Source organism: Pongo pygmaeus, chromosome 8 (assembly GCF_028885625.2).
Source record: "Pongo pygmaeus isolate AG05252 chromosome 8, NHGRI_mPonPyg2-v2.0_pri, whole genome shotgun sequence".
Classification (NCBI taxonomy): Eukaryota; Metazoa; Chordata; class Mammalia; order Primates; family Hominidae; genus Pongo; species Pongo pygmaeus.
In genome coordinates, this window is record NC_072381.2 from 11,375,593 (window position 1) to 11,401,462 (window position 25,870).

Consider the following 25,870-nt stretch of genomic DNA (forward strand, 5'->3'; position numbering starts at 1 on the left):
TCTCCCCTTCAAGCCTTCTCTCCTCCTCTGAACTAGGAGGAGACACATCAGGGGAAGGAATCCTGGGCTGGGAGGAGGACTCCAGGCTGTGGGCCAGGCTGGATGACCCTAGGCAGGTCCCTCCCCCGCTGGACCTTGGGAAATCTTTTGGAGACAGACAGAAGCTCCCTTAAGTCTCTTCCTTCCGCTCTGGGATGCTATGAAGAGGAGCCTTTAGCTGTCTCCTCTGGGCCCTTCAGGGCTGTGCTGGCCCATGGAGCAATCGTGTGGCTCTTTAATTAAAATTACATTTTAGAAAAGCACTTCCTCAATCACACCAGTCCCTCTAAGTGCTCAGCAGCCACATGTGGCTTTAGTTTCTGTGTCAACAGCACTGTGGTAGAGGAACCCACCTGTTACCAGTACACCTGCCCCAGCCCCCTCTCAGCACAGACGTGTGCTTTAGCGTCCAGAAGGAACTGGCGCCAGTAAGTCTGGGATAATTGCCTATTGGTTAAATGAAAATGAGACACTTCCTGTCTGGGATAGGCATGAAAGAAACAGAAATAAAAGCCAATTAAATAGGAATGACAAGATGATAGTGCAGATTCAAAAGAAACACGTATGCGCAAGTGACTTAAAGCAGAGTCCTCCTCTAGGCCAGGACAGTGTTCAGTCTGGTTGCAGCTGGCTAGCTTTTTTTTTTTATAACTCTAAGAAATAGATTGAAATGAAATGATGGAAAAGAAGCAGGACTTCTCCCCATGGGTGTCTGCGATGTCCTAAAAAAAAAAAAAAAAAGTCACCTCTCCTAAAAAGGACTCCAAACGCTGTCCTGAAATGTGTTTTAACCTTGTCTTTCAGGCCAAAAGTAGTTCACATTTCCTGAGCACAAGCATGGAGATTTTGAGGAAAATCTCCTGGGCCCTGTGAGGTACAACGTGTCTTATCTTCCCCAGTGTCAGGTGCCCAGGTTAGAATTTGCATGTCGTCCTCATGATCCCCAAATGCACTTTTATTCCCCGAGAATCTTGCCTCCCGGTGGTTAGTACAGTATTGTTTCCTTCTTGATCATTTGTGAAGGGCTGGAAGCTCGGGGCCTTCCAAGGTGTTTCTCCAGCAGCAGCCGCCCTGTTCTCCTCTCTAGGATCAGCTTCCTGTTGAGCCGTAACTAACCTGGCTGCTTAGAACCAGGTGCAGGACCTGGTTAGCACTGCATCACCAGTGTCACGGGAAGGAGGTACTTTCCTAGCTCCCCAGAGACGTGAGAATCTCTCCGATCTCTTATTCTTGTCTAGATCAGCAGGGATGAAGCTATTTGAAACAGAAAAATGTTTTCTTCCCTCGAATGCGTCGTGAAAAGTTTCATTCGCTGTTTCGCTCCATCTGCCCCTGTCGTCTTTCCTCTCCTGACCTTTCTCTGTCCCTGTCATTCAGGTTAAAAGAACATCTACGAAAAAAAAAAACCGAATAAAATCTGTATCCAAAAATATCCCCAGAGAATGGTAGTGTTGAACAGTTACACAAGTACTTTGGAATTTTAGTCAGCGCATTACTGTTAGTTTCTGAATAGGAGAAAAGAAGTTAACGGCATTCTATGTCATATTAAAACATTTTATTAGTAAGCACAAGCGCACGGGGAGATGGGTTCAGGAAGCACCAGGTGGGAGGGAGCAGCAGGGTGGGGCGCGTGGAGGGAGGAGGACAACTGGACGTCTGCAGAGTTGGCCTTGGGACACATGCTTGGTCTCACATGGCTGGGGCCTGGTTTGATGGGGTAATGAAGCGTTGATTACAAGAAAAAAAGATGAAGTGGCCTTTGCTCATTCATTATTTTTATCTCCTAGCTGTGGAAGACAGAAAATTGTTCATAGGAATGGTTTCGAAGAAATGTAATGAGAACGACATCAGGGTGATGTTCTCTCCATTTGGCCAGATAGAAGAATGCCGGATCCTCCGGGGACCCGATGGGCTGAGTCGAGGTGAGTGTGCTGTCTGGAAAGCCTCTCCCCTTCAGTGCTAATTGGAGCTCTGTGTCACAGTCAAGACAGATGTAGGCACCGCACACGGCAAGAGGTCACCCTGTAATACATCCCATGTGATGAAGTTATCCAACCTGAACTTTTCACCATAGCTGAAATCATCACCTTTTATTTCTCCAGTTCAGAAGGCCTTGGTGCCACCATATTAGCTCAAGTTATCACTGTCAGGTGTGAAGCCAACAGGCTGCCCTACTGCTAGGCATCCTTTTCAATCTCAAATTGAAATGGATTTGGTGGGGGGAGGTGCAAGAAGGAGAAGTGGAAAATGAGAAAGGATATTTGTTATTTTCATCTTAGTCCTCGGGCTTTCTGCCTGTGCCTGAAAGAAATGTTAAGAGTATGTTAAGAGTACAGTGACACAAACCGGGAAAAAAGCATCAGTGTTCACATGTAGTGCAGAGCAGATAGGGATGTAGGGTAACTGGGCCTGTATTGGGGTATTAGAGTTTTATTTCAAAGAGCAAAACTCCTGGAGTCCTGAGCCAGGGGAACTCGTTAAGTGACAGAAAAGCGACTTTACCCTGAAGAAGATTGTAGGCGCTTCTTTGCCACCGTGATAGAAGCAAAAGCCGTAGCTCAGAGCCTTGACGATAAGCCGGTATTTACAAAATAGTTGGAAATCACTGTTGTTTTCCGTTTGCCTCTCCCTTGACGATGCCGCACACCTCCTTCCTGGAACCACTCATAAAGGCTGACGCTGGAGGTTGACACTCGTCTGACTGCACTTCCCTGAGTCAGTCCAAGGTGGAAATGTATATATAAAATGTGTTTTTCACTTCTTTTTGCTCTGTCGCCAGGCCAGAGTGCAGTGGCGCGATCTCAGCTTACTGCAGCCTCCGCCTCCCGGGTTCAAGCAATTCCCCTGCCTCAGCCTCCCGAGGAGCTGGGACGACAGGTGCACGCCACCACGCCTGGCTCATTTTTGTATTTTAGTAGACATGGTGTTTCACCACATTGGCCAGGATGGTCTCTGTCTCCTGACCTCGTGATCCACCCGTCTCAGCCTCCCAAAGTGCTGGGATTACAGGCGTGAGCCACCGCACCCAGCCTGTGATTTTCACTTCTTACAGGAAATCCATATTCTTAGCAACGTGGAGAGGTTTTCATTCTCTTATTACTGCAGTTACCAGTGCAATTTCTTTGGGGCAAATGAGGAACTTGGTTTCCTTCTCAATCTCTGGCTCTGGGCCAGCACTGGCACCCCAAACCACATGTTGAAAGAAAAGATTGGATCATGAGGATGAAAGCACTCATCTTCACCCTTCTCACTAGTTTGACCTGACTTCAGCACCATGTGAGGAAGAACATTTGCTCTTTTGATTTTTAAACATAAAGCATAAAGATGTCAGCTGCTAGAATGGAAGGCCGAGAGAACAAAAGTTCCCACCTACAACCACCTCCAGAGCCCCACCATGAAGGTAGTCTACAGGAAAACTAGGAGGAGGTGGAACCACGCCAAGCTTTTGATTCCTGTGTTTTCTTCGGAAGGTGGTTTAAAAAAAAAAGAAAAAAGAAAAAAAAAAAGGTGGCATGGAAATCAGTTTATGCATTCTCTAACAATTCTGAAATTTTGTTATATAACACTCACTTAAAAGATGTAATTCTCTAAAAGCTGAACAAGTCACTGTATTGAGTGTGATCCTGGAATAGCAGATCCAGTATCTGGGGCTCCTCTGCAGCTTTTCACCTGTGCCATCGGCAGGGGCAAGCAAAGCCATCCATCGCTGTGGCAGACTGCACCACCTCTGGCTCCCAAACAGCCTCACCAGCCAAGGGATACTAGCATGCCCTCCTAGGGGCTCGAACCAGCAGACCTGCTAATCACACCTGGTGGTCCAATTCTTCATCATATGTATCTCCACTTAAGCAGACAAGCCAGGAGACAGAATACCATGGGAAAAGACAGTGTGGCTAAATTAAGAATAAAATATGTAGAAAGATGTGATCATATTTTTGTGATTCCTTTTCCGGTGCCAATTTAGTCATTAGAATCCCTGTTATCTCCTGTTGTTATTCTCAGTCACACTTCAGTATTACCGTTGTAATTTTCATTCTCCAAGGTATGGAGAAACGGCACAAGGAGAGCCCTTAAATTAATCATAGTGAAATATATAATGGCTTAGGGGCCAGTGACCCCAAGTTCCAGACCCACAACTTCTACTGAAATGAAATAGAACTTTAGTCATTTTATTTTCTTACCTCTGTCCTGAGGTTTCCCCATTTGTAAATGACAGCCGTAAATATATCTGCCCTGCTTCTCTTGCAGGGAGTCATTCATTACTGGTGTGCTAGCTTTTCGCCTGAGCATACCATCTGCATGGGTTAGCAGAGAGACCCCGGGTGGGCAGTATGTGTGCTTGATTTCTGCTCCCCCTCTCCTGGCCTGGCTGATCTAGGCAGTGACTCTCTGGCACACTTTCTCTGTCTGTCCAGTGGGGACAATAATGAACAGGATTGCTGCCTGCAGCGTTCAGAGCTCCTTGAGCATACATCAGTTATTTCTGCAGGTCAGGTTTTAAAGCAGCCAGAACCTCCATGGGAAAGAGCAGGACACACAGTACTTAACAAGAGAACTTAGCTAATTTGATCTGCCATTTGGTTGATTAACCAGCACTTGACACCAGAAGCAGCCTGTTCCTGCAACAAGTGATGGGGAGCACTCTCATCAATATTTTATGCAAACGCTGGCTCCGTGGAAAGAGGAGAAAACTTTTCCCTCGCCATCTTTTTTTTTTAAACAGTAGAAAAGTAATTTCTGGTGAACTGATGAGAATTCCCCATTGCAAAAAAAGAAAATACGCATTTATAAACATTTATTCTGGGAACTAAAGACAGACAGTGGTACGTTTTTCAATTCGCAGGACCCAGGGACTCCTGGCTACAGGGGCCTGCTCCTGAATCAGTGTATTTGTTAAAAGCACAGTTCTCTTTCATGCTACCATTTTGCTTTCATTAAAGAATTGCAGTTTTGAATCAAATATTAATAAGTGTCTCCCATTAGTGGCACTGCAGATAAAGGGCATTCAGCATTTCTGTTCTCAGTGTCTATTGCTGGCTCAGCTGTTTAAAAATAAATAAAAATTAAGTGAAACAAAAGCTTGGCTGCTCTGCACAGTACCTTCTAACGCAAAACCAGGGTATACCCTCTTCCGTGAGAAAGTTTTAAAATCAAACTCGTGGATTATGGTGAGGGAGAAGGTGCAGCTGAGCGGTTCACTTTTCTTTTTCTGCTTTTGCCCAGTTCACCTAGGAGGATGAAGACACAGGAGGCAACTAGTCTAGCTGGCTCCTGCGGATTTCTAATGTCATTTCTTCCCTGCCACATCAGTAGTTTCAGGTCCTCCCTAAGAGGCGTTACACTGAGGTTTCACCAGGCTGGCTGACCCAGTACCCCCACTGTGTCAGAGAGGTACACTGCCTTGACCCACAGCTGTACCCATCAAGCCGTGCTATACTTTCGGTTAGAATCACTGCCTTTTTTTTTTTTTTTTTTTTTTTAAGTCGTGATCTACCTTTTGGCAAGAAAAGAAAATATTTTTAAAATCCCATCTTACTCACCGGCCCCAGCCCATGTTCCAGGGCAGACACCCTCAGGAAATTGTCACGACTCTCTACGTGGAAAGCACCTAACACCTGCCAAGCACCTGGAGCCTCTCAAAGATCCGAGGACTCTTCCTGGCTTGAGGCAGTGTGGCCATATCTCAGTATGCGTTTCTCCCTTTGGGGAAGTAACCCATTCTGCCATCTTCTCTAACTTGGAAAACACTGAGATGCTTTCAAGCAACTTTGGGATGCTCAGCACCTTCTGCAGCGGCTGCTCAGCCTCTCCAGGCCTGCTGTAGAAGCCTTCATGGAGAAAAGGAGCAGGATGCCATGGGCCCACATGTGGCAATTCAAATGAGGTGTTTGCTCTCAGAAGCAGAGCCTGAAGTTTCTAAGCCAAATGTGCTTAATCAACAGCATCACCCTAGCATGTTGATTTCCTAAAATACACACGCTCTCACTTACCCACAATCCCACAGTCAGCCTGGGCTATTTAGGTACAGGGTTTTCTGCACCGTGGCAGTTGAATATCTGTAACCCAGAGACAGTAAAGGAGTTTATTTCATTTTTTTCCCCCCACAAACTGTAGGCAAATCTTCACTGCCATTTAAGGTAACTTTCTGCTTGTTTAAGAATATTCCAGCTGTGTTTATGGTGTTCCAACATTCCCCTGCCAAAACCCTTGACAAATGAATTGGCAATATTTTCAGGGATGTTGGCAAGTACAGACTGGATTTAGCTATTAAATCCTCATTTGTTTTTGTCATATCTGATCAGAATACAGGAATGGGCTTTTGACTATTACAACATGTACACAGTGCTTGGGAGGCTGATGCAGGAGGACCACTTGAGCCTGGGAGTTCAAGACCAGCCTGGGCAAACACAGCGAGATGCTGTCTCAAAACAACAACAACAAACATGTACACAGAAATGAATCAGTTTTCACACATTTTAGCTCTGCCCACACAGTACCTAAACATTCAGATGTGTAGGAACTTTGGCGACATGCCCCCTTGACTCCTTACTGCATTTGCCATCTTGTTCCAAATACAGACTTCCAGTCTTATCTCAGTGATGAGATTTTGCCAGCTATTAAGTAGGTCCTAGTCTGTACCCAGCCTCGCATGCCATAAATGAGTGATGTCTCCGTGCCAGTTTTAAATAAAGTAACCCAGCATCAGGGATGGCCCATCAGAGTATTAATTCTTATGCCCCAATATTATATTGATAGCGTATGTTTAACATTGCCACTGCTAAAAAGATACAAGGAAGATTGACTGCATTAAGATATTTCTTTGGCTGACTAGGAACTTATAAACAAGTTTTCCATAGGTTAAAATCTCCTTTGTCCTACACAAGTTATACTTCTTTCACTTGAAGTATAGTGGGTACTACACCTTTTTCAAAGAAGTAACAAAGAAAAGCAAGAGGCCCTGGCATTGTTCATACTTTTAAAAGTGGCTTTACTTTTTTTTTTTTTTTTTTTGGTGCAGAGCAAGAATTCATCTAGTTCTCAATTCTCTTGCAGCTAAGAAAAAAGGTGGAACACCTGAGTTAAGATATCCTTTCAATTGAAATGACAAGTGTAATAGATGTGTTCCAAAATCTTCTCTGTGACAGGGCTACGTGCTTTCCTTAGATCTTGTCTGTAGGAGGAAATTACTTTGAGAAACCTTTCCCCAGTCAATCATTTATCTGTTTTAGCAGCAAGAAGGTAACCTCACTGAAATGAGAGGAATGCAGCTCCTTTCATTTCTGTTAGCAATCCATAACATTCTGAAAGTAGGGATAATAAATAATTGCAAAGGTAAATTGCAGGTTGGCCAAATTTACAGTTGGATTTTTTTTGCTACTACATATGTGGAGGTTTTCAGAGAGTAATATACATGTTGTCTTACCAAAACTCCCTCCCCACCAAAAAAGAAAGAAGTATGGCTTCATTATTTTGATACCTGTATATTTTCCCCCCAGCCTCGTTTCTCTGGCATTTTGGTCAGTAGCCAAAGAGCTGATTGCTGAGACCTGACATTCAACAGTCTAGAATTGTTAAGGGCTGACCCTACAGGATCAGAGCAGTTGTCCTGTAAAGACCCAGTGAACACCACTGCACCCAGAAGCTCGTTTTTAGTAGAAAGGGGATAGTTACAACCCAGGTTATTTCTGTCCAGTGGAAAGCCTTCTGGTTGGCTTGAGAGAAAAAGCCAGCAGCCAGTCTTAATGGTAGGGACTTATGTGATCCTGTGTTAGTATAAAGCCATACGTTGGAGGCCTAATCCTAAAGCCACCCATGTGTTTTCAGTGGTGGTGAAACAAAAACTAAAAATCTATCCATAGGACTTACCGTGACCTCCTGTTTTAGAGAAATTACAATGGTTAACAAGCTACCATTGCAAGAAACAGTTGACTCTGAAGTTGCTTGACTTCATCCCGAGTGGCACAGAGAGTGACATTTTTCAACATGCACTCCCACTTTATAAATGAAACTGTAATTTTTTTCTCAAGTAATTGAACACAGCACACAATGCAGAACTTGACAGAAACCCCTAAGGAGACAGCTTCTCTCTTACTGCACCACTGCCAATAGAATTAAAAGGTTAAAGAAGTCCTCAGATGTGTCAGATCATTTTTTTGGGTGGGGTAAGGATTATATAATTAGAAGCATCAGTCATGCTCTTAATTGCACGGTTGTTAGAGGAAAGGGCAATGATTTGAGTTTATAGAAACAGAATTTTATTGTTCTATTGGTAATACTTCTCTTCTGAGGCCTGATAATTGCTGTATCTTTCTCACTAAGTTACTTTAAAAAGTTCTGCATATATGAAATTGTGGCAAATGCATAAACTGTGCCTTATTGATTTTTGTTGACATTTTACATGTTTCTTACGCATTTTTACCCTCCATTTGGAAATTGTCAGCTGGGCACATGATGCTGGATAATAAGAGCAAATGAAGTGAATACAGCAATCTTCTTGACTATTAAAAGCAGAATTAGCCCAGGCTCCGCTTGGTTTCAAATCTATCTCCAGTAGATGATTTGCCTTTTCCTCCATTGTAGTTTCAAGATAAGAAGTGGAAAAATAAAAATCTCTTAGTGTTATTTCCTCTGTTAATAACGCCAGGGGTGATGAAACAGATGGTAAATTTGGACTGGATCACCTCAGAGCTCAGCATCAGTATGGAAGCCAGTGGAGATCCTGTCCTCTGTCCCACACTTACATCATCTAGCTGCCTCAGAGAAGGCCACTAAATTGCTTTTATTGATGACAAAAGCTACAGTCAGTCTCAGTGCAGGTAGCGTGTTCAGATAGTAAGCTTCATCAGCTGCTGTGCTGTCGGAGAACCACATGAGACAGCTCAGCATTCACCGTGAGCTGGACTTCATTCAGGCTTCTTCAAGCCAGCTTAGCCAGGAGGCGAATGTGAGATGAGTTTCTCATGTACTGAGAGTTTTTGTGTGTTAAAAATTATAGCATGATGCAAACAAAAAATGCATTGACTTATTTTCATGACTGGATGTCGTTGTGCTTTGAGGGTAACGGGCAGGCATTGCTTTCTCCTATTGCTGTTGGATTAAAAGGTGCCACTACAGTATTGACTTGATAATCTCACCAGGTATTCGTGCAGAGCAAAAGAAGAAAATATATTTTATGGCTCACACATTGATTTGCATAAACCAAACAGTCTGCTGGTTGTTTGAATGCAGAATGTTCTATTTTGCTTATTGGCCACAGGGGCAACAATCTCACATTGTTGATGCCAGAATTCTGCTTTTCATACATTCACTCTGAAATGACAATAGACGTCAGCCTCTCAGTGTTTAGATCTGCTTCATTTGGAAATCTTTTAAGTAGTAATAATAATGTTTTGAGGAAATTGAGTGGAACACTAAATTATTCTCTGATACCTAAGTTCAAACTGTGCCAGGCTAAAGAAGCTGAAAATCAATGCACTTTTAAAGTCATTAGAGATCATAAGTGAAATAAGTCTGTGTTGCTTTAGCTAACCTTTTAGTGTGCTGTGGTTTTATTATAAAATCAGCCTGAATCTGCATTAATTTCACAGTCTTTTTCTCTTAAGAAGCCCAAGGGTGCATGATGAATAAAATGTAAATTTGGGAAGGCAGTGTTTTTATTAGTGAAAAGGGCAATAAGCCATGTAGTTGGAGCAGTGACCTGCATGGTGGCCAACGCTGGTACAAGAAGCAGGAACAGGCACTACAGGGTCTAGTTATTTTACAGCACAAGAAAAAACAGGCACGGAAAGTTTCACTGGTCTCCCAGCAGATATTCAGAGAAGTGTACATTGTCTTGTGTATGTTAGACTTAAGGTCAAATCTTTGATACGTTTCAGAAATTGACAAGTCTCAAAAGTCTTGAAGATTTTATGCAAATAAATGACAACGCACGTTTTTTACATTTTATAGCAGTATTGAATATTCTCGGAGTAATGGAGCAATTTGTTTTCACTAAAATTAAAAATTACTAAATAGTTTGTAACAGATTTGGTATATTTGTATTTGCATAGCAACAATTTATATTTATACATACATATGTATTTTTTAACTACCTGGAAGGGATTTAGATACATTTCTTTGCTGACATTTTGAGCTCTTGAAATTTATTTGCTCATTTGCCCTTGGTGTGAGGATTTTCTTATTTGCCCCTTTAAAAATCAATGATAAAATTTGAAATACAAAGCCCTGATGTGTGGATGCCCTCAGTAAAGATCATCAGTCAAGGAGAAAATGGAAAATAGCAACTTTTTATTTTAGAAAATGCAAACTAGATCTTGCTGATTTCAAACCCGGTGGCTAAAAACAGTACCCAGCTTCCTCCCCTAGTTTCCATTTAAAAAATTAATAAATAAATAAATCTTTCTGCTTTGGTCAGATTAGCAAGTCAGCACTGTGAATAAAAAGCAAAATAAGATAAAACCAGAGAGAGAAGTTGTTTTATTTTTATGTACTACTGAGAACAGTGTCGTCTTGTGGCAGTTCTCGTAGACTGTGTTGGTTTAACAAGCGTCCAACCCTTTTGTCTTGTTGTTTTTTGTCTTTCCTGCTCCCTGTCCCCTTGTTTCCCACAGGCTGTGCGTTTGTCACATTTTCTACAAGGGCAATGGCACAGAATGCAATCAAAGCCATGCATCAGTCTCAGACCATGGAGGTACTGTATCATCTGCCCTTTCTTTGTTTTCTTTGTGCAAATGATGGGGAATGGTAAAGCAATTCTCTCCTGTGTGGATTGTTCACATGACAATCACAGATGTAAACTTTCACCATCTCAGTTTTCATTCATTCATTCTCATTCTCTCCTTCTCTCTCTCTCTCTTTCTCTATGCATTTTTCCCCTAATGACTTGAAATGCATTTAGGAAAACCTTCCACTTGCTCTCCAGTTATTTATTTGAGCCTTTTATTGCAGTGGCACGGGTCCTGTGATGTAAAATTGTGAGCACTTGAAGCAAAGTGTCATTCTGGACCTAAAGGATCAAATACATTCCCCACCCCGGGGTCGGTGCGGATGAAACAGTAACAGCCTCCCACCCCAAATTACTGCTTGCCCTGTGCTAAGTCCCAGGGTTCTTTCTTTTGTACAGGGTCAAGTTATCTTCCATCTAGTCAAACAGCATTGTGTTTTTACATCAAGAATGTTGGAGAAAGTTAATATTTCTCCCACTGCATTTAACATTGAAAATGCAAATTTGGAAAATAGGATTTGTCTCCTTCCTTAAAAAAATGAGCGATAACAAAGAAACATAATAAAGGCTCAAATGTGGTCTCCTAATGAGAGATCATGGCTTTAGGGGAAGGTAAACACCCTGGTGTGGATGCACACCCACGAACCTAGATAGATGGCTCTGTACTTTTAGTCTGTGATTTGGGTCATGGCCTTTCAGAATTTTGCACAAAAGCATTCCAAGAGTGATATGCCGTTAATTCTTCTGTATTGTCTGATAGAATCATTTGGGAGTGCATGTTCTGCTGTATTATGTATACCGTATCTTTGTGTATGGGTGATCTTTTCCGGAGGTGGCCTTGTGGTGTTATCTGAAGCTGTGTTTTCATATTTTGAAAAAAGATATTTTCAATTTTATTTAATATGCAAAAAACTTTTTTCTTGATTGAGCTTCTGTTTTCCCCCCCATTTTGTTGGGGTTTTATTTTTTGTTTGTTTGTTTTTGTTTGTTTTTTGCAATGCTGCATCTCCCAAAGCATGCTGGGAGCTAAGTGATCATTATGCGTCATGTTTTGTGGGCAACTTTTTTTATAGTGAATCAAAAGGTGGGTGCAAAGGGGGGAAGGAGTGTGCATGGCATTGTCATTCAGTGTTTACTGTACTTTTCTGACTTGTGATACCAGCATTGCAAAGCCTATTGTCTTTTTCGAACATTGATCTTGACTTTGATATTCCTAACATATCTTATATAATCACTGTGTTTTCCTTTCAGTGCAATGCATTTTTAAGACACTCACAACCCCCTACCTGAAGGCAAGCTCAGGTGAAAATCGGGCATGATAGGAGATAATGAGCAGGATTTGGAATGTCTAGGAAGCTAATCTTGTCTGACACGCAGTTACACATGTGATGGTGTTTTGCTTCCCTCTTTCTCTTACCGAGGCTGCTCCGTTCCTGTGGATTAGCCTGATTTCCAGCCACATTTTAATCTTCAATTCAGTTTGAAGATTAAAATGTAAGTGCTGTTAGGGGCAAAAAAAAAAAAAAAGTCTTGTATTATCTTCCATATATGCATTTCATTCTTATTTTTATTTCTTGTAATTTAGTGATTTGTACCCAAATTGGTCTCACCTGAGATAATTTTGAACCTCAATTCTTCAGTGTTTCTGTTAGAAACATTACGATCCCCATTCCTTCCCTTGGAGCCCCCCCAGTAATGCTCAGAGAGCCACGGAGAACCCACGGGAGACCATGTTCCCCTGTGTTCCTGTAGAAGGAGGACTTGGGATCATAAAGCAGAACTGGGCATGAACCAGGCTGAGAAACAGTAGGTTCCCATCATGTAAAGAGTTGGTTTGACCACTGGGGCATATTTATTCCTAAGCCCTTGATCCTGTATTATTAATATCTCTATTATTTGAAAACCAAATTTGGTGTTTAAAACTGGACATTCATGCTTACACAGAGGGGTCCTCTGACACTTAAATTTCTTGTTTAGTTTTTTTTTTAATTGGCATTTAAATAGGAGGTTATATATTATGCAGTCACATTATAATTGTTTGACTAACGTTGTTTATTTTTAACTAATTATATTATTTCCAGGACTCTGGCATACGTCTTTAACCAAGATGTATTACCTAATTCACAATGATGTGAATGTTGAAAGAACAAGGTCTTAAAAACAATTAATTTTATATCGTGCCTTCTGTTTCTCCACTTGCCTTCACTCTATCCCTGCCCTGTGTTTCATGGTTTAAAAAACCATTTTTAAGCTATAATCATTGGCCTAATTTTCTGCTTTTATATCATTTTTACTATTTAAGGAAGAAAAAAATAGATGTTCTGTTAGGAGAGATGCTATAATTTGTTATGGAACAAATTTGATGGAACAATGACAACCCTTTTCCATGCAGAACCCCCTCTCTACATAATCTTCAAAGTATATTGCTCTCTTTTAAGTGAAGTACTGAAACATGGAACAGATACAGAAAAAATTAATTACAGTTTTTTTGAAATGATGGAAATACTATTTTTGTGCAATTTACTGACATTTAACATTCTGTACCTTGACTCTGCCTACCAGAGCTGAAGACCAATAGGCTGGAAGTTTAACACTGAAATGTTCATCTCATTTTTCTCACTTTTTTTATTAACAGACATGATATCCTCATGTATTCAGAACTGCATCCCCAGTAACTACCCAAGGTGATAAGGAAAAAAATGCATTTGTTTTCCAGAAAAGAGAAACATGACGCAAAGGGAATGGAACAGAGAATCACATTTAAATAGGAATATAACATTTCTGAGAGGAGAGAGAGAGAGAGGTCTATTATCATGCTGAGTTTCAATAAAAGTTTTTATTTTAATCACTTGGGTAGAATTACTTCTTTATACCTCAGCAAAATTGAACAGCTTTAATTGTGATGAAATGTGTAGGCAAGCCACACGAAGGAGGAGAAGAGGCTGGGGAAGGAGGGGGAGACTTCTGCTGAGTTACTTACCAAGTGGCAAATGTTGCAAAGGTGCTTTGGAAAGGAGGTCTTCGTGCTTGGGGTGTTAGGCCCTTATTATCTCTGATGATTTTATCTAGCTCAGTAGTGAATTCTGTGACCTTTAGCCATTTCTTTCTCACTACCCCTACTCCTTGCCTTTTAAAGGAAATTAAAACTGAAAGAAGCTGCTAGAATGGTGAGATGCATTAGGGAAAGAAGCCAAGTGGACTCCTCCGTCTGCCGTTCACGGTCTATCTCCTTGGGCTAGAATGTGCTTCTGTTTTTTGGGTTTGCACCAGCTCCAGGGATGGCGGGTAGAGCAGGTGTGCTGAGGGAAGAGGCCTCTGAAAACGTGAACGGTTTACTTTGGAGAATGCCTGTGTTCTCTGAATATCTTCTGCCCTCATCCTCATAACTAAAATGAAGCCCTTCTCCCTATGATTGCTGGGACGATAGGATTTTCACAATCCCAAAGTTCACAGATACATAACTGAAAATGGGAAAGAGTAAAAGATAAATGAAGGAGAGACGTGGCCATTCCCCTTACAGATTCTCCCCTTTGTCCTCTGTCCACCTGTGGACACGGGCAGATGCACAAAGCCAAGTCTGTCTTTAAGACGAGCAACCCAAGAAGCTCCATTAAAGAACCTTGGTAAGGTCTGTTGTCTGTAAGGAGGTAAGGAGGTCCTGCAAGGTTGAAGGAAGACACAGGAAGAGAGAAGGAGAGGCAGTTACTAATCAGAGCAAGAAAGCAAGTGACTTCACCGACTACCACATCCCCCAAAGAAACCACTGGCAGTGTCTGGAATTTTCTGTTGATGGTACTATTCAGAGAAGAAGAAAGAATATCAAACCGTTTTAAACCATTTCAGCCCATTCCATGTGCTCCAGGCTAGTGCAGAAAAGTAGCTCCGGTGCTGAGTGTCGTGAGCGGATTCCGCCAGCCTGTAACCCCCTCTCCACTTTCCAATGTGTCTGACCACAGGGCTGCTCTTCACCTATCGTGGTGAAGTTTGCTGACACTCAGAAGGACAAAGAGCAAAGGCGCCTCCAGCAGCAGCTCGCTCAGCAGATGCAGCAGCTCAACACTGCCACCTGGGGGAACCTGACGGGGCTGGGCGGACTGACCCCGCAGTATCTGGCGGTAAGTGCTGGGCAGTGCCGGCGTGGTCCTCACCCGCTGAAACTCTGCAAACTCACTTTTCCCCTCCCTACGCTGAGGCATTCGTTTTCAGTACATTTTCAATCTCGGGGAATTATTGAAATCAGCATTTATGCAGGATATTTTTCCAAGTTAGATTGATTCTATTAAGAACAGGACTAATTGAATTCCTGCCTGATGTAGGAGGGGCAAAGTCCCACAGGTTAAACTTCTAACCCGTGTTTGAAAGGCACCCCAAGGCCCTGAGTTAGAAGACATGCAGCTGATGATGTAACGAGAGGGAGGCTGCTGGGCTGGCTCATCCCTGTCAGCTCAGGGTCTGCGCCAGCAAGACCTCAAGTGAAATCTCCCAGAACTTCCATTCCATGATCCTGGCTCTTCACAGTGGAAATGGATTGATGAAATCAAGTGTTTCTTTCTTCATCTATTTGAAACCAACAAAATTCTTTTCTATTTCAAGCCCCAGCAGACCCAGTTCTTTCAGCCATTCCTTACATCTCATGGTGTCTGAACTTGAGCTTTCTGGTTTTTTACTCATGCTCTCCGTTTCACTTTGTGTCTTTCTTGAAACACAGTGACCAGAATTTAAGTCCCCCGAGCGAGATCTGAACAGGACGGAGTAGTAACCTCTAGTGTGGACTTGAGGGCATCTGACTGGAGCTTGAGAGTGGTGTTTGTAGTAACCATGGCAGATGCAGGCTGGAAGGCAGCCAGTACTCCAAAGATTTTATTTTTACCTGAATTACTGCTAAATTGTGCTCTTCTACCCCATTTTTCTACTTTGGAACATAAGTGCTGGACTTCACATTTATTAATATAATTTCATATTGTGGGTTTGGGCCTTTTATTCCAGTCTCAGAGAGGGGGTGTGTGTGTGTGTGTTTGTGTGTGTGTGTGTGTGTACCCCATGTGTATTGGGTCTTCATTCTGTCATTTTACATTTTAACTATCCCTCTTGTGATCCTGTCACCCATTAGCTATGCTTTGTAGCAGAAGTTGTGCTGTTGTGTCAAATGATCCTCCCTCTTCCACCTTGGAAGGTGAGATGATCCTGCTTTTAGGACACATGAGGAAAGGGAGACTCAAAGAGGTTACTTAACTTATCCAGAATCAACCAGCTGCTAGTGGTTGATGGGACTTGAGCCCTGCGTGTCCCGCCGGCTGGCCATACCGCCTCTTTGAGGACTCCGGGTGCTGCTATGGGTCACCTTCATCTTTTTAGCTGCCCCACCCCCAGTGCCCAGTGGGGTCTGGTATATAATAACTCTTCAGTACATATTTGATCAGTGAGTGAGAAGCATCCTTTTCCTGTCTTCCTCTGTGCTGCTAGCAAAAGCATTGGCTCAGATTCCCATCACTTTCTGTCCATTTCTCTACCTTGTCCACGAGGATACCATGAGAGATTTTGTCAGCTGTCTTGCTAAAATCTATATTTGCTCTGCCATTATTTTCTTGATTAATCAGTCTAAAAATTGCTTTAAAAAAGAAATGAGTCTAGCTTGACTATGATTTGTTTTTCACAAATGTGTGCTGTTCAGATGCTCACAGATGATTGGTTTAATTCTATGTACCAGAATTTTTGTCTGAGGCTGACATCATGCTCACCTTCCTGTACTTTCTAAGAGTCCAGCTTCCCCTATCCACCATTTCTGAAAACTGAGACACGTGTCCACTCTGTCTTCTAGCACATCTCCTGTGCCCCCAGAGCTCACAGAAATCTCTGGCACATGTTTCTGGGACCACATCTGCAAATTGTGTAGGTGAAGGAGAGGAAATCTCAGCCTCATTTATAGAAACGTGTTTTTAGAAGTTCTCACTACATTTCCCTCTGCCATGGGTGATTCTTTCTTGGCCATGTTTGTTCTACTCCCTTTCAGCTGAAAAGCCCTTTCTCTCAAAGAGCCCTTAGCTGCCTTGAGTGATAGATTCTGACCCTGGCTCACCAGAGGTTGGTTATCCATGGCAATAATCCTGGGTGGTGGTTTAATGACACTCCAGGTATTTCCACTTACCTCAATAGGCGCTATTAACTCCTCTAAACATCTTCAAGGCTACCTTAATTTTTAAAATTTAAAAACATTGAATATGAGGAGGAAGTTGCAGTTGATAAGCACAAGAGAATGAGAAATCCAACAAATCAAACCGAAATAAGGCCTTGCTAATACAATGGGCAGTCCCTAGCTTTCCCACCCCCTCTTCCCCGCTCTCCCCCGCTCTCTTCCTCTTTCTGTGTGTGTCAGAGTATGTGTGTGGGCAGGGAATAGAGAGGGATGACTGAACACAGACTTTTCTTGGTTTTAGTATAACCTGATAGTGTGAAGTCCCATAATATCATTGTACCTGAGGCTTGGGTTCAATCAGCCAAGGGTCCCCAACCCCTGGGCTGGGTACCAGTACCAGTCCACTGCTTGTTAGGAACCGGACCGCCCTGCAGGAGAGGAGAGGCAGGCGAGAGAGCGTTACTGCCTGAGCCCCACCTCCCGTCAGATCAGCGGCAGCCTCGGAATCTCCTAGGAGCACGAACCTGGTCTAAACTGCACATGCCGAAGGGTCTAGGTTGCGTGCTCCTTATGAGAATCTAATGCCCGATGAGCTGAGGTGGAGCAGTTTCATCTCAAAACCTTCCCCTCAACCCCTGGTCTGGTGGGAAAATTGTCTTCCACGAAACTTCTTTCCCTGGTGCCAAAAAGGTTGGGGACTGCTGGAATCAGCCACTGATAATTCCACAGTGCTTGGTGCTGTTACCTCAATTGAGATCCAATTTCAAGTCATATCCATGTGTAGGGTTTTTCATATCAAACTGGAAAGACCTGGACTTCCCCAGAGGAACGGTGTTCTGGATTGTTTCACAGAGCCCCAAATAAATTCTGAAAGCTTTTTTTTTTTTTTTTTTTGAGACAGAGTCTTGCTCTGTTGCCCAGGTTGGAGTGCTGTGGTACCATCTCTGCTCACTGCAGCCTCCATCTCCCAGGCTCAAGCAATTCTCATGCCTCAGCCTCCTAAGAAGCTGAGATTACAGGCATGTGCCACCACACCCGGCTAATTTTTGTAATTTAACTAGAGATAGGGGTTTTGCCATGTTGGCCAGGCTGGTCTCAAACTCCTAACCTCAAGTGATCCCCCCCACCTTGGCCTCCCAAAGTCCTGGGATTACAGATGTGAGCCACCACACCTGGCTCTGAAAGCTGTTTTTAAAATAGTTAATTAATCTTGTTCCTCCTGAGCACACAGTGTGACAACAGTATTTCAGTAATAAATGTGGTAAATCTGTGTTTCTGGTATCCATGTACATTTGAATATAGGAAATAACTATATCCTTGCCCACACTGCTAACTGTATCTGTACTGGTCTCCCTTACCAAAAAGAAGATCCATAAGATCAGCCCAACACTCAGTCTTTCACCTAAGTTAAGCTGCGGTTCAGCTGAATTGGACAAGTCCAGCAGCACCCCAGGGGCTCCATGCCTTTATCTCATGGCACCCACTCATTCTGCATGGCAGGAAAAATGCAGCCCTGAAAGCACTAGTGGAAAATGCAGACTTTCTCACGGGTATATTAATGTTTTTGAAGATTGACATTTACAACGCCTGACTTCGATGTACATAGCACCAGAGAGTTGTGAGTTTTGACAAGCTGTATGTTTCACTCTGCAGTGAGGACTTTTAAAACGGCTGCCCATTTGCTTGGTCATGTAGTGGTGGCTGCAGCTGTACGGCTGTGAATAGATGCATTCATGTTTGTAGTTACCATGATGATCTTTATGTTGGCACCAGAGTCAGTGAACCCATGTGCTTCTGATGAAAGATGAAGAAAGCTGAACAGTGCTGGAAAGTAGAAGAGAGGGAGGGAATGGACCCTGATTGACAGAGATGAGTTACGGTAACTGCTAGACTACAGAGAGAGAGAATTAGTCACGCTATGTTGGTTTCAATAGATCTAACACCTGGTTGTTAAAAAGTAAATTGATTAATTGTTTTAAGGCAGCAGTGTTAGTGAGTTTCCCTAGTGTTTATGTTTCTTAATAGAGATTGGACATGAATATGGATTTACAGCCCCAGCTCTGGGGACCTTCAGTCCATCAGTAGACAGTAGCAACCAACCCTGGAAATGCAGAGTAAACTGAATTTGTCCCCAGTTTAATGAGGGAGTTACTTTGCTCTCACCGTATCCACCTTGCCCTGACTTTGCCCTTGTGCGTTCATCCGCAGCTCCTGCAGCAGGCCACCTCCTCCAGCAACCTGGGTGCGTTCAGCGGCATTCAACAAATGGCAGGTAAGTCAGGAAGCATGCCTCTCCTTTTGACTATGCCATTGTCAGAATTTGGGGTTGGTTCCGAGGGCAAAGACAAGAAGCAGGGGAAGAGAACCAAGAATGATGATCAGACTTGTTAGCTTTCTGTCTTTGGTGTTAACGTTGGAACCGCCCGCTCTGAAGTGTCTCTGTTACTTCTTAGGTTACCTACCCACCTTCGCTGTGTGTGACAGCTATAGAATGAAGGGGCTGAGAAATCCTGCTTGGCATCTATATCAACAAATGATTATATCAATGACTCTCTAGTCATTTGTTGTTTTTATAAATAAGATTGATTACTGGGGGCTTTCCATCCAGATTCCTATATCTAGGGCAGCCAAATGATTGACAGCCCTCTAAAATTTTAATAATAGTCAATAAAAATGTTCTGACCTCCGTAATGAAAGCCAGGATTGCAGGCCTATCTTTGATGCGGTTTGCAGCCCCTTGATAACGACAGACAATTAACAGGGTGCCTTTTTACTGTAGTGCCCCAGTTGACAGAATCGAGCATCAGAAGCTTTTATGTGAAAGTAGAATCTTTGTTCTGGAGAAAATCAAAGTGTGACTGTATTTGAAAGCCAGCTTGTTGAAGGAGTCCTTCTTCTAATGAGCTGTGCCAGTAGTAACTGAGGTGTGGTGATTAGCGAAAGGTCACTCCTGCCGTGCCACCTTCCGTGCTGATTTCCCTACCTAACACGGGACCAGGGAAAGCAGCGAGCGCAATAAATCAGAACACAGGTGCCTGTTAACCTGCCGTGAGGAACAGTCAGAGAGCCTTTTCCTTGTTTCATTCCAAAAAGGTGGGGGGAGAGGGCAAGGAGAAGAACAGGTTTTTGGCATATTAGAACCAAGCATGGTTTGTGTTAATCAAGGACACCGTGAATCAGTGCAATGAAACCTACATGTGCAGAATGAAGCGTTTTTTCTTTGTCATCATGAAAACTCCTTTTTTCCACATTTCTGTTTCTTTTTTTAAATATGTATCCTTGGGGTTTGTTTATTTTTTTTTTCTTGTTTCACTTCAAATGAATCTGGAAAAACTTTCCAGGGGGCTTCTCGCTGGGTGTGGTGTGTGATTGGCAGCCCTGCCGTTGTGGCCCGAGGCTCCTGGAAGCTCATCAGCTGATGGTGTTCCTTGGCCTGCAATAAAAATACTGCTGAATTCCTCGTTGGGCTTTAAATCCATTGGCACTGCCACCTGGTTCCGTTGTAACATAGCTTTTGGATTATTAGAAATAACACATAACTTGAAATGATAGTTAAATCATTCAGCAGCATCTTCACAAATATGGTTTGGGAAGCTGGCCTTGGAGCTAAGAATCACATTGAATGGTTAATTTATTTTTAATTCTATGAAAGGAGCTGGAGAAAGAGAAGTAAAATATTCAGGGGATTTTCTATGTTTTAAAAGAGAAAACCTCCTGATTGCAAGCGCTAAAATAAATGCTAAGATTTGTCACACTTTCAGCCCACGGGAGATTTGCTTTTCTCACATAGTATGGACTCACCGGTCTGAAATTAGGGGCTTTCCTTAGAGGTGGCCTCAGGCTTTCCTACTCCCACAGTTGAATTATGCAGAGACGGTCACTGGGTCCTGAGGCTGCTGCCGAGCGTGCTGTCCCGGGTGGACAGCGTGCCCTGTCATCTTTCATTAGGATGTGTGTGCCTGTGCCGCACCAGCCACAGGTCAGGATGCCAGCCTCTGCACACTCTGCGTGCTCATTTGAAAACTGAGGGTATCTGGGAGTCACCTTACAAGGTGCCGAGGAGCAGATGGCTAGTTTAAAGGCAATCTGTATGTGCTCTCAGCCTCCCAAATTATCCATTTCTTGAATCCTCAATGTGTGAAATTCAGCAGTCAGTCCACACAGGCTAGGAAATCAAATGCTGGACAGGCCGTTCCCTACCATCATCTGGAGTATTCAGAGTATTTGGAATATTCAGAGTCTTCAAGGTGTAGCTGTCGGGCTCTGTGAAGGATACCTTGCATTTACAGACATCGTCAGGTCTCCTCTTCCTATGTATTTGAAGTATTATGGCTTGGAGTACTTTCTTCACCAATGAAGAAAAGTTTATCTGGCCTGTCCTACTCTCTTGTCTTGTCCCAAAAGTAGGGCTTAACTCTGTCCTTGCCATCAATCCGTGCCCATGTTATGCAGTGATCATGGTGAATGGGCGATAGAGGTTCCTTCCTAGGAGAAACTTTCCCAGCTCCCCCAAATGTGAGAGGGGCGCCTCTCTCCCAAATTCCCCAGAGCCCTTTCCTCCCTTCCCTCTGCCCTCACCTCCCTGGATGCTTCAGGATACTCTGTGGATACTCTTCGGTGCTCCAGGAGAGCATGGCCCCGTGGCTGATAGACTCAGCTCTCACTCCTCTAAGAGCTGCTCATGAGTATCCTCGAGTGGATGAGTGAACAGATTTCTAACTCAACAGACATAAATCCCCAGTGGAGCTTAAGTTAAATGCCCGGTTTTTAAATTAAGAAATATGACTTCAGCAATATGTATAAACCAAAGGAATGTTAAACTAATGATAGTATCTTTACAAATGAGTTGTTGAGGATTTGGAGATAGTTTGTATAACATAAAACATAACAAATACAATAGAAAGCATATGGTAGTGGGATTGAAGAAACCCGAGAGGTTATTTATCCCAAACACCACCTGATGTTACAATGCTTATTGAGTGATTGATACTGTGTCCTACTTAGAGGGGGCACATAAACAATTCACATGTAATTTTTCTGTATTACATTGACAGATATATATAAAATGATCTCTGCATCTAAAATTCAAGCAGTCCAGCCTGGAATACTATCATCAAAAAGTGAAAACTGATTTTAGAAATGAATAATATTTTGTTGTGAACAACTCTGAAAACATACTGGTCTGTCCTTCAAGAGATGAGGTTTATAGCTAGAGTCTAAAATGCCACATTTATATGGGTGAAACATTTTCAGTTTCAGGAGAAAATAAAACCAAAAAAAAGAAAGAGAAATTTTAGACGACTGGTTCCTAAGCAGTTGCATCTATAAAATTGAATGAGACGTCAGCTATACTTTCTTTCCCAAAAAATCTTACCATTTTCCCCTCAAACTAAAAATAACTTCAAGTGTGCTTTACGGTTTTTATCAAAGAGAACCTTTATGAAATATGGAATTTAGGAGCAGAAAATGGATTAGGAACATACCTTTATAAATTGACGGCTTTTATATCTACTTTTTGTGCTTCCTTGGAGTTGGTTGGTTTTTATTTTCCCTCTTAAAACTTCTAATAAAAACTTGTCCATTTCTCTCTCAGCGGTGATATTTGTTCAGTGAATTTCAGAAATCTCAGAAACTTGGGGTCTGAGTTTGGGCTGAGAGCTTGGATTTTTCTTGAAAGAGAAAGGGAGTAAGAGAAAGTGTCTTCTCTGCCTTTAATTTGTTTATAACAACTATCAACTCAAAAAAGCATATAATAGAAAAACCAGGGGTAGTGTTTTACCATTTTGTTTTTAACAAAGCTCCTTTTAAAAATCATGCAGCTATCCTCATAGCAAGCTAAGGACGTGACTGCCACTTTGTTACTACATTACAACTGGAAAAAGGGAAGATGAAAAGGTTAAATGAGTAATGTGAGACCACAGCACTAGTCAGTGACCTAACAAGGATTAGGATATAGAATTCCCAAATATCACAACAACCTGATGAAGTAGGGACTCTAAGTAGCCCACTGCACGGCTGCGCAACTGAGGCTCAGAGAGATTAGCAGACTTGTCCAAAGGCACTAAGCTAGTAGGTGGCAGGACCAAGCTTCTGGTCCAGCTCACTGATGCAAACCCAGGCTGGCAAACCGTGCTCTGTGTCTCAGTCCCTTGAGGTGTGTTTCACGGCACCCACACTGTTAGGAAGCACTTCAGAGATGGTAACAGGAAAGCTGCCTCCCTTCATCCTGGAAAACATCTCAAGTTTATCACGAGTGAGTTTGTCTTTGTTAGGGGGGATTTTTTTTCTAGGATAAAGAATTGTTACTAAACCAGTTCCAGAGGTTCTGAAGCTGTGGCAGAAGTGTCTTTTGATGAACAGGAGGAAACTGCTTCGTTTCAATTCTGATGCTGAGTAAAGCAAGTAGTGATTCCCTTCCAGAATGTCTGGTCTAAGTTTTGAAGGTAACAATAACATTATAGAGTGCAAATATTTGCTTAAAACCATGAAGCAGCTCTCCGTTTATCAACTTGAGATCTGTTCTCTTAGAAGACTGTCTTGGTGTCTGGCACAAGTGGAGAGGAGGGAGACATTTGCAAAAACAGTGTATCGGAGGTCTGAGAATCTTGAATTGGAGGCGCTCCCGGAGTGGTGAAGTGTGCTGGGTACATCCACAAAGACCCACGCAGAACTTGGTTCCTCCCCAAGCTGAGTCTCCAGCAGTCCGCACTGCAGACGCTTCCTGCGAATGTGCTAATAGGCCTTATGAGAACGTTCTATAACCACCCATCTGTCACTTTTTAACAGACCTGATTGGCAAGCACTTGTAACAACTGACATCTGTTCATGCTTATTGATATGCAGATTTATGGTAATTGCTATGAACAATAAGACACAAAATTACCTAAGGTGAACATTAAATTAAATTTTCATGCCCTTCTCCTTATAAATAATTTTTTTTTAATCTTAAGTTTCAAGTAGGCATATTGCACATCTGTTTGGTACATAATTTCTTCGTTTTGAGAAGGATTTTTTCCCCAAGTATTGAATGAAAGTTGAATCCCTGTATTCTCAACTTTCTTTGCCATCTTCTTAGCCCATTGTTGAGTTCCTAAAACTTACTGAAATGTTTTGCATGTTCAGTCACCCAGATTATTGCCCCTGGTTCGCGAGGTGCCCATCTGAGCAGAGTGCTTCATGAAGTCAAATGCGATTTTTCTTCTGGGAAAGGAACTGCTTGCCAAGCGCGTGCCCGTGCCTCTCCGTCTGGTGCCCTTTCAGGATGAGCATGTGGGATAAAGTGTGACTTGGGGTGCAGACTGAGGAGGCGCCTGGGAGAGGGGCTGAGATGGGGAAAGGACGGGGCACCCACATACCTCAGAAAAGAGAGTGCAACAGAGGGCAACCAGAAAGAGGACTTCCAGATGAGCGGAAGTGAAGCCCGCTGTTAGTTCTGGGGAGGAATAAGGGGAGTTGCAGGAGACGCCCTGCGCGCCATCCAGGAGCAGGCCTGCGCCTGACACCTGTGCCCGAGAAGCCTGGTCCGGCTAAGAAGGGAGAGGGAACCTCTGTCCTCACCCAGATGCCCTGGCTGGTGTCCACACATCAGGCCAGTGCCTTTCCCCAAAACCGCTTCTACCCTGCGTAGGAGGGGAAGGCAGGCAGGTGAGATGTTCACGTTCTGGGTGATGGCGCTGTGGCTGTGGATCCATCTGTGGTGGGAGGAGCCAAGACACCAGCCACTGGGGATGTGCATCATTGCCAGGCAAGGGCCCAGGAACACTGGGGCCAAGACAGTCCCCACGCTCTTCTCGCCCTGGGTTATTACTCTGGTGTGACAGAGCATGAGATGGTCAGTAGCGCCTAGAAGATCGGTAGGTGCGGGGATGTCCATGGGGCAGGATGGACAGAGGACACATGGGCTGCGGCCTCTGCCTGACTGAGTGGACAGAGGCCACTCTGGGTGGGGGAAACAGTGCCCTCACTGCCCTCCAGCCTCAGTCCTGGTTGGAGTGAGATGTCCAGGAGGCAGGGGAGGTACTAGGGCTCTCAAGGGCTGCTCTCTGGGGCTTCCTGGCTCCAGCCTTCACTGGGTCCTCCCCCGTTGTCACCTGTGCCCAGGAAAGTAGCTAAGAATGGAGGAGCTCGGGCTCGCCTGGCTGCTTCTGGTGCTGGCGTGCTTGTGCATGCCTGTGTGCATGTGTGTGTGTGTGAGTGTGAGTTCAGAACGGGAGGAGGCACTGTCTCCTTCATCCTCCCTCTTCTGTGTGTCCTCACTCCTCAGCTCTCATTTCTCTGTGATGGCCCAAGTCACTGCCCCACCCCTGGGCTCTCATGCAGGGATTTTCCACTACCACTCTTTCAGATTGTCTAAAGAGGTCAGAAGTTCTTCAGCTTTTTAGGATCTGTCACCAAAAACGTTTTGCATGCACATCACACACATAGTTTTTTATAAAATTTCAGAGAGTTTGCAGAGACCCTGAATCCTGTCAGGGACCTCTGCCTCAGAAGCACCAAGTTCAGGGGCCTGATGTGGGGTAGATGAAGAACACGACAAAGAGCACTGAGGCAGCAGTGGACAAGGGTCTGTCTGGTCACTGAGGCAACTAGAGCCAGTGGTTTGTGATATCTGGGATTCTGGGGATGGATGCAGAAGGAAATCACGTTAAGAAATTAGGCCAGGTGCGGCGGCTCACACCTGTAGTCCCAGCACTTTGGGAGGCAGAAGCAGGCAAGGATCACTTGAGCCCAGGAGTTCCAGACCAGCCTGGGCAACATAGCAAAACCCCTTCTCTACAAAAGTTAGCTGGGTGTGGTGGCATGCACCTGTAGTCCCAGCTACTCAGGAGGCTGAGGTGGGAGAATCGCTTGAGCCTGGGAGATGATGGCTGCAGTGAGCCATAATTTGAGTCCAGCCCTGGTGACAGAGCAAGACCCTGTCTCAAAAAATATATGTGTGTGTTAATTGCCAAATTGATTGAGAGAGCAAAACGTAG

General features: G+C 43.6%; 1 protein-coding gene across 21 annotated transcripts in view; it reads left to right on the top strand.

Moving 5' to 3' along the window:
- The window catches only part of CELF2 (CUGBP Elav-like family member 2), a 536,938-nt gene that overhangs the window by 458,389 nt on the left and 52,679 nt on the right, over positions 1–25,870 (top strand). For all 21 annotated transcript variants that reach the window (XM_063669540.1, XM_054436851.2, XM_063669539.1 and 18 more), the window contains 4 exons: positions 1,827–1,961; positions 10,650–10,729; positions 14,719–14,877; positions 19,104–19,167. In XM_063669540.1, coding sequence (XP_063525610.1) covers positions 1,827–1,961; positions 10,650–10,729; positions 14,719–14,877; positions 19,104–19,167 — 438 coding nt within the window. The remainder of the gene's footprint in view (positions 1–1,826; positions 1,962–10,649; positions 10,730–14,718; positions 14,878–19,103; positions 19,168–25,870) is intronic.